Source organism: Oenanthe melanoleuca, chromosome 1 (genome assembly GCF_029582105.1).
Source record: "Oenanthe melanoleuca isolate GR-GAL-2019-014 chromosome 1, OMel1.0, whole genome shotgun sequence".
Classification (NCBI taxonomy): Eukaryota; Metazoa; Chordata; class Aves; order Passeriformes; family Muscicapidae; genus Oenanthe; species Oenanthe melanoleuca.
In genome coordinates, this window is record NC_079333.1 from 29718669 (window position 1) to 29733139 (window position 14471).

General features: G+C 41.9%; 1 protein-coding gene across 10 annotated transcripts in view; it reads right to left on the reverse strand.

Moving 5' to 3' along the window:
- PAK1 (p21 (RAC1) activated kinase 1) overlaps window positions 1–14471 on the reverse strand; it is a 95711-nt gene that overhangs the window by 13628 nt on the left and 67612 nt on the right. For all 10 annotated transcript variants that reach the window (XM_056505730.1, XM_056505700.1, XM_056505745.1 and 7 more), the window contains 8 exons: window positions 11748–11848; window positions 10134–10281; window positions 9013–9050; window positions 7020–7136; window positions 6538–6715; window positions 3542–3605; window positions 2631–2679; window positions 249–361 (listed from right to left, as the gene is read on the reverse strand). In XM_056505730.1, the coding sequence (XP_056361705.1) occupies window positions 249–361; window positions 2631–2679; window positions 3542–3605; window positions 6538–6715; window positions 7020–7136; window positions 9013–9050; window positions 10134–10281; window positions 11748–11848 (808 nt within the window). The remainder of the gene's footprint in view (window positions 1–248; window positions 362–2630; window positions 2680–3541; window positions 3606–6537; window positions 6716–7019; window positions 7137–9012; window positions 9051–10133; window positions 10282–11747; window positions 11849–14471) is intronic.

The window sequence follows — 14471 nt, forward strand, 5'->3', positions numbered from 1 at the left end:
AGAATGGAGCCCTTACAGGATCTTAGTTGCCAGCATCTCTGAAAAGAGCCTAGACATCCCATTAGCACTGGTTCAGACACCTGTTTCTTCTCATTCTGGAGAAAGATGCCAGGCCATCCACACTCCCACAGGCTTTAAGCAATGAAAGTTGTCCTGCACTTGCATTAAGCTGAGCCAGGAACTCTTAAGACACTGACAAGGAAGTGTTTTCCAGTGTCCCTTTGTGAGCCCTTCAAATACTGACTTACCTGTCCAAGTAGTTGACAATGTTGGAGTTTTTGTTTTCCCTCATCACAAGGATCTCATTAATAATCAGTTCTTTTTTGGGCTGCTGCTGTAAATTCATCTGTTTGATTGCAACCTGCAGTGAAAAGAGACCAAGTAAAGCATTATTGCAGGAGTCCCCCAAAAACCTGCCAGTAGCAGTCCATTTAGTCCCACACCCATGTGAGGGAGGAAAAGACTCTTTTTCATCCTGAGGTCACTTTCTCATCATTAGCTACTGAATTACCATTCAATAACTCAGCAAGTTCCTGCAGCCAGTCCATTTCCACACATGCTAGATGATGCTTAATGAAAAAAAGAACAACAGGAATTGCCATTTTCATACTGGATCCTAATGTCACATCTCCATCTACAGTTTCTAAGTAACAAGGAAGAGATCCCCTTACTCTAGTACTGGTAAGTCAAAAACTTTTTCTTTCTGAAAGGATTCTTATTAATTTTATTTTTAATTTGACATTTCTGAAAATTTTTTGGTGGTTTTTTCCCTGCTCCCATGCAAATTTTGGCTTCTAGAAATCTAAAGTAGAGTGGGTAAATAACACAATTAGTACTTCAAGGTAGTAACTCTATTTCTTTTGTCACAAGACCTGGGGGAGAAAAGCACCAGTATTTAAATAAAAGGCTGAAAATAAATGAATTGGAGCCAGCTTTATGTCCAGTCATGCCTGAAGGGCAACAGGAATGGATTTGTCAGCTGCAGCCCTTTGGTTTAGTAGCTTTCTTCCTGTTTTTGGATACCTGCTCTGCATGTGTGTGTGCAAAGAGCAGAAAGGTTACAACATGTTTTTAACTCTTGAATACAAGTTTCCAGCACTTTGTGAGAGCACCTGGCCCTCAGAGCCTTCAAATCAGTAAATCTGCTCAGCACAGCTGGGGGCAGAGAGAATTCAGAGGTTACAACTCAGCTGTCTTTGGTACAACATTTAGGCAAAGGGAATGAAGTGAAACTACCTTTACAAAACTGCTATGTGCCAAGAGAAGCCTGGGTGAATGGACCAGAGCCAGCAACTACAGTAACTCACAAAAACAATGATTAAAAAAAAAAAAAAAACAGGCCACAGAGTGCCTATATAGATAGATACAATTAGCATTTTGATAGTATAGCAGGGAAGACTGCACAAAAATCCCAACACATGAGCAGGCAAGAGCAGGCAGATGTGCTAGCTGTCCACAGTACTCACAAGGGCTGCCAAACAGTACTTAAAGAAGACAAAAACAAAAACCCCATGCTACTCTTTGTACAAGACCAGAGAGAAGAGTGAAAGATGAAAAGAGAGGAAAGGCATTTTATGCAGATAAAGAAATTCCCAGAGTTTTGCTGCACTGAGCTCCTGAGCTCAGTGCACTTCATAGACAGGAACAAGCAACAGCATGACAAAGTTACAGCAATCCCAAATGCAGATTTAAAAATTCAGGGCCTGATCACACTAGTGTAACAGGAAGGATTTCAAAGTCTGTTGTAATACAAGAGTTTAAATTTTCACATGGGAGTCATCCAATGAGTCCAGAAAGGAACCAGAAAACCATCATAGGACTTCTCCCTTCTATAAAATTTTTCATTGCTTCAAAATAAATATAAGAATCCTTCCTTAAAGGCTGCAATTAAACTGCATTAATTCTCCAGGAACTGAAAAAGGAGGTGAAGGAATTTCAGCAAAAAATACAATTATGAAATTTACTGGTGAATAACTCTTACATTGTACAAATGCAAAGTAGACACACATTGTTGCAGACTTCCATATATATAATCTGGAATAACACAAACTTCCATCTTTTAAAAAGTCCTCCATCTAGAAATAAAGGTTTCCACAGATGCTGCATATCCATCACTACTAGTTTATTATGCAGGCAATAAGCATGGAACTTTTTAATATTTGTGAGGGGAAAAAAGAAAAGACAGGCATTCTTTGTCTCACAATTCAAGGGCAGAAAGTAAGTGGGCAAAGGATTGGACAGGAACTACTTCTGTGCAAGTAGTGTAAGTGTAGGAGGCAAAGGAGCAGAGGGCAAATAAAAGAGTTTGTATGGACAGGCAGCAATCTTGGGAAAGAAGAGAGAAACTTTTACTGAGGAACTGCCCAGTCCAAACATTTGCTTCTAGGCTTTGCAATCACAGAAAGAATCTTTATAAATATTAAATAATTCAGGAATTAAAACTTGTGAAGTCATTTTTTCCAGTTCTCTGCTCAGACCACTCAACCATGTCTCATTAGTAAGTAAATAAAGACCTCATTAAAAATAAGATGTCATGAATCCCTAAAGGACAGTCTTTATTTTGTAGCATCAGCTTGGACTTTTGGGACACAATCCAAAATCCATCACTGTAGTACTCTGGCAGCACTTACCTCCTGTCCTGTAGCTACATCTATTGCTGTGTAAACTGTACCTGAGGCTCTAAAGAAAACAAAGAAAAAAAAAGGCATTTATTAGTGTCTCAAAGTAAAAGGGAGAGCTTAACACATGCCCCCTCCCACTTGTCTCTCTGAAGTGCTCTCAAGCCCATTCCTTTACATGCAATAATTCCAGTGGTAAACATCATCTGAAATATTTGAGACAAGGCTGTTGTTGGGGCAGAAGCCAGAGGATTCATGGGGAGAAAAGTTCCTAATAAGGGACACTATGGTCATCCAAAGCTTTGCTGCTAAACCAGCAAACTGTGAAGCCTGTGAGTTTATTCCATTTCAAGAGGCATGACCACACTACCCTGGCTTGCAGAATGCCCAATATGATAACAGAGCAACAGGATCAGCTAAAGTAAACAAATGGGGCATTTATAGCAAGGAAAACAGGAGTTTGAGCCTCAGCACGTGGACTTGACTGCAGATCTGTGTTTTGCCTCAGCACAGTCTCCCCTACAACCTCTACTTTCCCCCTACCTTGCTTAGAGGGGCACAGCACACGCCTTGAGGAAAGCTAGTTCAGAGGCAAATCTGTAAATTGAAGCTAGTCTTGCAGTTCTTTCCCTGTTTGTAGCTGTATTTATCAACCTGATCATCCAATGGCATAATTTCTTATATTACAACACAATTCCACAAAAACCCAGTCCTGGTGACTTTGCCAGGAACAGGAGAATATTTGGGGGGGATGCAGAACACAGCAAAACAACCAAAACCAAAAAAACAAATAAACAAATAAAAGAAACTTTCCAAAGTATCCCCAACAGCCTTTCCAGCAAGATAACTTAACCTGATTTTGGTGCATTTTTCTTAGCATAAGGAAATGAAAGGTTTAGGACAGAGAAGCAGCATATACTAACCCCTGTCCAATCTTCTCAAAATTCGTGTACTTCTTTTTTGGATCGCCCACACTCACGATACTTCCTACAAAAAAAAAAAAAAAAAAAAAAAACCAAAAAACAAGAGGAATTTCTTCAAGTCCTTTTTTCTACAGCCACAAGAACTAGCTGTAAGAACAGTTCCATTGCCCACAGCAGGCTCTGCCTCATGAACCACTCATCTGAAATCCAGAGGCACAAGGACACCAAGGAAGTCCTCAGTTCTTTACAAATATATCAGCTGCATTCCCTTGTATCAGGAACTTCCCTTCAGAAATTATGAGACACAGACTTCAAGAACATTTAACCTTCACTGGCTGTCACTGCCAGGTGCAGGATGGGGATACACAGGCCTAACACATGAAAAAACAATTATTTGTTGGAAACCTGCTATTTAAAGTCACTCCCAGCTGCAAGAACCCGGATGGTCTAAGATGCCTCTGCACTGCAATGTCTCTGATTTGGAGGCTGGGCTCTCAGACATCAGGAGGCAAGTCTGTTATAAAACTAGTCAAAGATTTCCTTACACCATGACAGAAAAAAAAAAAAAAAATATGTTTTTATACCAGTACAACCACTACTATTTACTGACCCAGTGACTGGGCTGCAAGATCAGGAGGGAAGATAGAGAGACCCTTCAGAGCCAAACCTCCCCTGGCCTGTCCTGGGCAATGTTCAGCTGCTTTTCCAGGAACCTGACAGTCAGAACAGGTTTTAGCAGCAGTTAGCAGCATCCCTCTGGTTTTGGAGAGCAATCTGAGACCATCTCAGCTCATCCTCCCAAAACCAAAGGAAAGTCTATCACTGCCTTCCTCAAAGGGAAAAGCATTTTGCCTGTATTCCACAGCACAGGGCTGCAAGTGGCTGCAAACTTCAACTGATATTGATAACTCCCCTATGGCATGCAGGAATTACACCCTTTTTATGGTGAAGGAACCAGAGCCAGCAATTTCTAGTGCTCAGCTGGGAGCCAGTCTCCTCTCTGGCAGCACCAGGGTGGCTAATAGGATCAAGGGATGCAGAGCTGCATCCGAGTTGGGGTTTGCAGGTTGCTGAAGCTGCTGACATATGGTGCTGCTTGAGAGCCCCTGGGTCTGGGGCTGAGCCTTAACAGATGTATCCTGGCAAAGAAACTGCTCATGGTCATTAAGCCAAGAAATCCAGTAGCAAGCAGAGCAAGAGCAGGCTATTTTCAGCCACCACTGGAGAGCAGCCAAACCCAGAGGGTTTAAGACAGACAGAGGTAGAAGTAGGGAATATCACCCATGTTTGCAGAGGAGGGCAGGAAGAGAAATCTGGCTTTACAAAACCCACTCTACAATTACAGAAGCAATGCTGCCTACCCTGAGGACTGGTAATTCTGGACAAATATTCAGAAATTTTCCCCCAAAGCCTAACACAGGCTACAAGCTCAGATTGCAAATGTTTCCCCAAGGCAAGGACTGGACAGACTGCTGTGGTGACAAGTGGCAGTTGCAGTTTTGCCCTGTTTAATGGTGTTAACTCTACCTTCCAAAGAGTCAGGTGAGGATTCATTAATGTCTGCACCAGTGCTGTGTTTCTGCTGAGAGGCAGAGATTGAGCAGCCTCATTTTAACCTTTGCATGCATTTAGCACATCTTTAGTAGGAGTAAATATATTTCTGCTTTACAGTTTTAATCATTTTAGTTACACTAAACTTTAGTCAATTTTAGTCAAACTAAAATTTCAAAAGGCTGCTTGTCTGCAAAAGTACAGTTCCATTGCCTTCAGTGGAAAGATATTTTTACTTAGACTAAAGATTAAAACTTCATAACATTTTTCTGACTAGCCCACATATAGAAGCTGACACCTGGAGCAAGTGTCAGAAGGTACATCTGCTTCCCAACACTCCCAAAAGTAGCACTTGTACTTCTCTGCATGACTGAAGTGGGTGTACTTTTATTAGAATAGCACTTTTTTCCTGCCACAGTAGCTGCTCACCCCACCTGGTCACAAAAATGTCTTGAATCCTTAATGGTACAAAGATCCTGCTAATTGAGTGAGTGAAGTTGGTGTTTTGAAACAATGGGTGTGAGTTTTCCAATAGCAAGCAGTTCCAGTTAATAAGCCATCAAGTAAATTTAGGCTTTATTTAGAGAAATGAGTTACTCAGGTACCATTTTAATTTTTTACTTTTTTAAGTTATATCCTCAAATTAAATCTTCATCTAAGACTCTTATTCCTAAAGTACTGACAAATATACCCTGAAACCAAAGAGACCAGCCTTACCACAGAGGTGCTAACACAATTTAAATCAACTTAAAGCAAGGCATGGATGTAACTAATACAGGATTAGTAGTTCAAAGAACTAGAAATGCTCTCTCCTAATAAAACCTGGCCCAGGCTGAGGATAGCAATAATTGCATGAAAGAGCTGGTTCAGCTGTTGGATATGCCACAGCACAGCCCAAAACCACCAGAGGAGAACTTGCACTGAAGGTAGGAACTGTTAAAGACATGAGGACACAACTGAGAGACTTGATGTATTTTTCTCAGAAAAAACCCACCAATTTGGCTACCCACAAAATGTTAAAGCACTTAAAAATAACCAAGTCACTTTACACCATGGTACTGTGGAAGGCAAACTTGGGGATGCATTAATTTTCTCTCCATCTTTTAGACACCTTATGTCTAACACCACAGTATAATCATTCCTGCCTCAGAGCTACAGAATAAGATGTGGAATGATCTCAGGCTTCATAGTTAACTAGATGTTATTTATTCAGGGCTTGTTTTGCAGAGGATCTGTAGCTCCCTAGGGACTTCAGCCAGTATCACAGGTGCTCAGCTTAAATTCAATCTCACCCCTTACATCTGCCCCCAATTTGGAGTGGTGACTGTGTGCCCACATCTTCAGTAAGAGATCACAATGTGGGGAAACATTTCAGCTGATTGACATTCTGAGAAACCAACACAGCAGGACCTGAAATTTAACTTCTTTAAAGAACAAGGACATACTTAATTTTTCCAGTATCTCTTCATCTGACATTTTTGGCTTTTTCTTTTGCTTCTCTGTGTTCCTGACCAGCATGTCAGGTGCTGCTGTGCTGTTGTTTTCCGAGGGAGAAGAAATAGGAGAGGTGGCCACATCTCTGGTAGGCGGAGGGAGAGGGTCAATCACAGAGCGGGTGTATATCTGATTGTGATGAGAAAAACACACAAGTCAGGTGAAGACAAACACTCCTATTCATCTTGGTATTGTTGTTGTCAGGGATGCATTTCTATAGCTGCTCTGTTGGCAATTAACATCACTAATCAAGGATTTGTGCCCCCCACAACTAGGCAGGTGACAACACTAAGGTACCCTGACAGAAGGAATGGCTCCCACTGCCTCCCTCCTGCTCCCAAAGGCTCAGCACCAATCCATGCACAGGGACAAAGCCAGTCCAGGCCTGACTGTGAGTGCAGCAGTGCAGGCTGAACAAAGGATTTCTGCTCACAGATTTGGTGTGTTCAGGTCGTGGAGCTATCACAGGGGGTGGAGCTGCATCATCTTCATCATCCTCATCTTCAGACACTGAGGGCACTGCAGGGGTCTCAGAGACAGCCTTCACATTCTGCATGGAATTGGAAAAAATTGCAGAAAGCAAAACCCAATCACATGTTATAAACAAAATCACAAACACTGGATTAAGCTCCTAACAGAGATTGCACTGAAGCAAGTGCAGAAAAACAATAATCAGAACAGGTTGCTGAGTTACAGTGTCTGAAAAATGCAAAACCCAAAGCTCCTGGATCTTCATGGGACATGGATGTGCAGTCCAGCACTGCCTGACACAGCCTTTCAGACAGAGCTCCTCATCTGCCTGAGTGACAGCAATCCCCTTCCCAAGGACCTGAGGAGAACTCTCACTGCTTTCCCAACACCCACACAGCTGACCAGCAAGTTTTGGGACACCCAAGTCTGGAAATATTATTTACTGTCTCTTAGGGCTTTTTGCTTGCTTCAAACCCTGACCTTTCAGTATGAAGATTTCAGACTTTAAAGAACAGAATTTGCAACAAACTCTTAATGTTTTCTCCAAAAGTTAGGAGGTCAAGTTAACATTGCCTCTGGTATGGTGATTGAGAATTAATTAATTAATGAGAGATTTTGGAAGCAGAATCTGGCAAGATCTTTTCAAATCTCTTTTTAAATTACTTCCCAACATAAAAATTTATGGAAAAAGAGGAACAATTATTTTGTTTAAAAACAGTTTTATAAGTGGTTAAAAAATTATCTGGAATTTTCTGCAATTCTGTGACTAGGAATTAAAGTAACTTTTAAATTTATCCACATGAAACTAGATTTGAAGTTCATTACATCTTTTACACTATAAACATTTCAGAATAAACTTGGTAAGATCCTTAACCCACTAGACTAGTTCTGTTTGTGCATCACCACTTCCCTAAGAGCAGCAGGGGGAAAAGTATTAAAGTCCTCAGAAAGAGAGGGAAAGCAACACAATATTGCACTGAGTCTAAAGTACTTGAAGTCATCATCACCATGACAAATAATTGTCAAAATGCACTTGACATAACACAAAACCTAGCTTGTCAAAAACAAACCCATGTACTGGAAATTTCCTGAATATCCCTAAAATTAAAGATTAGCCTGAGGGAGGGCATTGAGTATCTCAGTAGACTGGTAAATACTGATTTTTTCAGGATTTTCTTAAAAATCCAGCCTCAGATATTGAAACTTCTGAGGACTGATGTACAGTGACATGTAATAATGAACAATTGCAGAAACATTTTCCTTTTCTTTTTACAGAATCCTAAATGATCAGATCTGAATAAGCTGCCTTTGGAAGGGAGCAGAACAAGCCAATTCTAGGTAATGACATGGCCATGAGAAAATAAGAGCTGAGGGGATGGTGAGGTTTCATAAACCACCTTAAACTGAAAGTTTTGTTTCTTCCATCTCACAGGCACACACAGAAATTTATCATGTCTCCTAACAAAGCAAATAGGAGTGGTACCTGCCCTGGCAAGGACTGAGTAAAGGTCAAGCAGAGAGGAGGAGAACTTTTTATTTCCTGTTCTGCTAGAGATTAGTCTGGTTAATCAACATTAGCTTCAGTAAATCAGACCCTGAAGGTTAGTAGATAAACTTTGTTATATCAAAGATGTTTACAGAGACATAAAACCTGACAGCAAGTTATCCAATTCTAGGTATAGGAAAAGACCAACTTCTATGAAAACAGAACTATTTCTACTAATTAATTCACTAATTCACTATTCACTAGAAATCCTACTTCCATCTGCTTTATTCCCCACAAGCTGGGAAAAAAAAAGTGAAAGGAGCATGCCTGTTTTTATAAATATGTACTCAGTATACAAACAGATATAGTACCGATTTTAAAACACTAAGCAAACTACAAGTTTAGATGCAATTAACTAGTTTTTGCAAGCTTTTTAATCCCCAAACTCGAGACAGAATGTGAGGCTTACCAATGTATTAGATGAATTGTAATCTTCTGCTGATTTATCTGAAAGACAGGTAATAATGCCATTATAAATGAGCTATAAATGAAGCAGTGGGGAGAGGAGCAAGGGACAAGATCTCTTTAGAAAAGGCAGAAAAAAATGCTGTTCCCAAACTTAGCTCCCTAACTCCAGCTTCCCAGAACCAGCTGAACCCTGGAAGATACAGGAACAGAGGGTAAATAAATACAGACAAATGCAGGAGGGTGGAATTGCCCAGAGCAAAACCTGAATGAATATTTTCCTCCATCCATGTACACAAAATAATATCAATGGACTAAGTCCTCAGCAGAGACACTGCAGCTGACTCCCAACTGCAAAATGTTCAGTCTCAGCCACCTAAACTTCCTGGAATAGCCCAGAGGACCCCACAAGTCAACTGATGGGCTTCTCATTTGACTACCCAGGCACACACGGGGAATATTTGTGCTTTTATCCCTGCTTGGAGCTTTCCTAATTGGTACCAGATCTGGTGACATGGTTCTATCCCCCTGAAAGAACCTAAGTAGGAGTTAATATTTAGAAAGGGAAGGAGTTGCAGGAAAAGGAGTGGTGGTTGCAGATGTCCTTCAGAGGGCAGATAATCCACAGAAAGAGGCACAAAACCTTGGCAGTTTTGACTTTTAGAGGAACCCAGCCAGCAATTTTCAAGCACCCAGGCAGCTGAGGCATATTCCTCAGCCATGGCACATGGGAGCAGAAAGACTCCAACCCCAAGTACACAAAAAGCAACATCCACACCTACCCTGCAAACTGAAACAGGTGCAAAATTTTTCTCCAGAGACTTTCATTAGGGAAACCCAGCCCCAGCAGTCTGGGATCTGCCTTCCAGATGCTGGCTGTGAGCATCAGAAACAGTATGTGTTTGGGAGGCTCAGCCAGGAGGAGCCAGGAGGACTGACCTCCTCTTTTGCAGCTATGCTGGGCATCCAGATTAACAGAACAGCATTTTAAAGGAAGAAGGGTGCTTGAGCAGCCAGAGAATCTCACTCATATTTTCCTTGAAAAGAGAGACCTACCTGTTGATTAAACAAAAGAAACCCCACATGCCCTGACCATGGCGAGTTGGACAAAGCAGCCACATGTACCTGTGAAACTCATGTACTTCTGGCTGTTGGAGATCTTCTTGGAGTTGTAAAACTCCAACACGTCCAGCACTGCCTGGGGGTTCTTCTTCTGCTCTGACTTGGTGATGTTGGAAGTCTGCAGCAGACGTGCCCACTGCTCTGGCATTCCCTGTGGGAAGAGGAACCTTGTTAACACACAGCTGGATTGATGTGGTTCACAAAACATGAGCCCACTGTCACAGTTCTGCCCCAGCTTTTGGAGTTACACAGTATTGTGAGGGAAACAGGGAGAAAAGAGGGCAGAAGAGGAGAGGAAAGAAAAAGAGGTGGTGAATGTGTGCCTCCCTAGCCACTGCCTGTGTTACAAATCACACTTGGGCATGTAAATGCCACTCTGCTCTTGGGTCTCTGAGTGACTCCCAGGTCCTTTGCAGACCAAAATTCAAACACCAGAAAGGAGAAGACCCAATTGCTGCAGTTTGGGAAAAGCCTCAAAAAAACAAAACTCAAAATTCTTTATGTACAGGTATTCACATACTTATATATATATACCCCCAAGAAAGACAACAGAAGTAACATACACTGCATAGCCTCCAGCACAATGGACATGCAACACTCATTTAGGTCTTCTGGTAGCACTAGAGTTCTAGTGCTAGGTAACTGCAGTGGTGCCCATTGTAACCAGAGCTGGGAAAGTAGAGGTATTGCACATCTGAAGCTTGGAATTTCTTTATAGGGACACCATTTCAGTCAGAAAATAAACACACCTGGAGAACAGCCAGACGTGTGCCTTTCCTCACCAACAGGGATAACAGTTTGTATGGACAAAGTGGCAGAAATTGGGATCCATGAGCAATGAAGTTAATCTCCCTGTTCAAAAGGATGGCTGGATAGAATACACCCCTCAGGTAATGCCCCACTAGTACATGTGGGGTAGCCTGGGCAAGTCTAGAGGCTGCCATGCAAAACACACATGTATACATGACTCAGGGTAGGGGAATAAAGTCCCTGAAAAAGCAGAATATTACAGACAGATAGAAACACCTTGTCCACAAACAACTCCTGCTGCTAGGAAATACTCTCTCATAACCAAAGTAAGAATGAAAATATGATGATGATGATGATGACGTACTACTCTGTCTTTACAGTATTCGGCATGTCAATAAACAAAAAAAAAAATGCACTTCACATAAAAGCACCTGACATTTAGCCTTAGGGCACTGCATACATGTTCTGTCCTAAGTAGTTGTACACAGCTGTGTGCCTCCCAAAGGAAAACTCTCAGAGCCCCACTTGGGGGACACAGACTATACCATAGACCTCTTTCAGCTCTAGAGGAGGAAGGGAGGGGAGGAGAAAGGAAGGGAGGAGATATATGCCATGTTTAGCTGACCACAACAGCCAAAAACCAGGAAAGGAAAAGTCTGCTGGCAGCCTGAGCTCGTGGGATGTGCCAAGTTTGACAGCCTCTCAGCATAAATTAGTGGGCAGCCTCTGCAGATGCGTTTCAAATGAGATCAAACCAGATGATGGTAATAACCCTTCCAGCATTAATATATAAAAGATTAATGGGCCCTGGCTCCTCCTAGCAATAAGCTAAACCACACAGTTCTCTTTTCCTCCAGATTCACTTACTGTGAATTCTCCTGTGACTGCATCAAACCCCACATGAATCGTGTGCTCAAAGTCTGAAGGGAGGGAGATCTCCGGCCGCTCTTTCTCTTTCTTCTTATTGGCTGCAAGAGACAAAAAAAAAAAACAACAATTAAGAAAAAAAAATCCATAAATGCATCAAGAATTAAAATCTCCCCTTCTAATTCACCTACACTATCACCACCCAGCTTTTGCTAGTCATAGGATTTCGATCTGAAGCAGACAAACATCAAGTTTGAAAACTTTCTTTCCACACTTAAGTGCAGCCACAGTGGGAGGACAACAGAAATAAAAGTCCTGTAACACAGGACAAGCATTAAAGTTGGAAACTGATATTTTCAGTATAAAAATTAACAACCAGTTTTCCTAGACTCAAGATCTTGAGAGCTACTTACCTAAAATACCCTCTCAAACTTACACAGGTCAGAGTCAAAAGCTCTATAGTGGCAGTAAGTGGAAGTCAGTCAGTTTTGAACACATTATTTATTTGTTGTTTTAAATAACTTAAAAAAAATAAAAAACAATATTATGTGCTTTTAAATATACATTCGCCTCTCATACAAAGCCAGGAACAATTTCAACTACAAATACTGCCTAGAAATTGCTTTCTTCATCCTATTTCCTCAAAAGTTTATGAAGAAACCTAAATATAACGTGGCATTTTGCTATAACATCTCATGAGCAAAAGAACTTCTACTTTTTTTTTGCTCACAAAATGAACTAAAGATGGTTTTAATAACCAGCTTTGAAGACATGAGCTAGATGGCAGAATCTGGCAGGTGAGGAGCAGAAATCATAAAGAAACAGGGAAGGAAATATATCAAAGCAGATGCACCATGCAAATTTTAAACTGAGGTCTTCAAACAAGATTATCATTATGCATTGGATTAAGTTCATCCATATTCATCATGTATTAAGAACTCCACCTTCCTTTCAGTATTTATTGTATTCAAGAAATTGAGATTAGTTTAAGGAAGAACCATATTCTAGTCAGCTTTGCTGCTGCTTGCAGTTATAAAATCAGCAGAGCTCAGGAAGAGGTGAGCAAACCACTCATATTTCCCAGATGCTCCCTGTTTTAATCCAAAGCCAAACAGAATTTGTTTTGTGGCTGACACTCCCCAGTGCACTTTTGGCAACATGAATGCCAAACCCCAGGTATTTGAGAAGCCTGCAAGGCTAACACTCAGTGCAGCAATTCTTTAAGGCTCTGCTGTGGCTGGTTGTGTAGAGAAGCTCAGGGCTGGCCCCAAAGGACTGCATCCCATTTCCTTCAGTGCCAGCTCTCTGTATCATTACAGAGCTACAGTTGTACAGAGCAATTCTGGAGAAAGAAAAGGATCAGATGCTCCATTTGGGACACGAAGATGGAACAGATTGTTTTTGATCCCTCTTTCAAACAAAGGAAATGGGGGAGGCTGAGCTGCAGAAGTTGCCACGGGGAAAAGAGCAATGCTGGTGGAGCCATCCCTGAGAAGGGAGCGAGGAGGAGACAGGAGCAGCTGCTGGTTAGCAGATGGTGAGCATCTGCAGCACAGAGGCTGCTGCACGCACCAGCCCCGGATGGACAGCGAGACAGAGGTGCAGGGAGGGCCACCAGAGCCACCATACCCCACAGGTCTGCCCACAGGACCAGTCCACTCTGCCAAGGCAAGGACTGAGGTGCCATCTCAGCCTAGAAGCCCATTGCTCAGGTGAGGGAGAAGAGGATACCTCTACCAGCAGCACTGTGCAAGAGTTCCACATGGACAATGAACACCCACACATGGTCCAGGGTGGCTGCCACAGCAGAGTTGGACATACTGCTAAAAAAGCTTAAGGGCATTAAGTTGTTATCCAGAAGTCTTAGGTGTCTACATTCAGGTAGATCTGACAGATCTAGAAGCCTAAACATTATTAAACCATTAATAATACAATTGCCTTTGTAAGCAGATATTGATGTCACAGCAGGTGGTATAAGGGAAAAAGAACTAAAGAGAAAGGCACTCTCAATCTTGCTAAACACTTAATGTCCCTTTAAAGTGCTTGCATTATCCTTGCAAGGAGCTAAAAAGTCTTGAAGAATCTTAATTTAAAAAAAACCCAAAACAAAAGAGAAATAATATATTTAAGATGACCTACCTACCACCACCAAACACCCACAAACACCTCATGACCTTCTCACTCACAGCCTTCCATGCTCAATGCTGTTCCAAGAACCTCCCATAAATTTTCCTTACAATGTTCTGGCAACTTGAGCTATAACTGTGAAGCCTGATGTCTGACCATGCTGTGAGGGCATCCTCAAGTACACTGAGATGAGAAAGGTTTTCACCACTGCTAATATTGAGTAAAGTGCTCCCAGTCACCATGGAAAGGACTCCTGGGTGCTGCACCCTGTCACCTTGTGGTTAAAACTTTCCTCTCTTCAAAGCTGCAGCAGAACTCAGCAAAGTTCAAAGGAGATAAACATGTCCCAGTCAAGCCAGACTGACCCCTCAGCTAGGCATTGATGAGCCCCCTGAGCCCAGGAAAATTCAAAATATTCACAAATCCTGCTGAGAGCAACAAGTCACACAAGCTCTGCATCCCACTGGGCAGAACCCACCCAGTATTAAGCCAAGAGGTTTTTTTAAATGCCAGGTCTGTGGTTTAGGTTTGGACAGAGAACATCAGGGCTACAAATTACACCCTAAATTCTGCAGGCAGAGCATGACACCTCCAGGG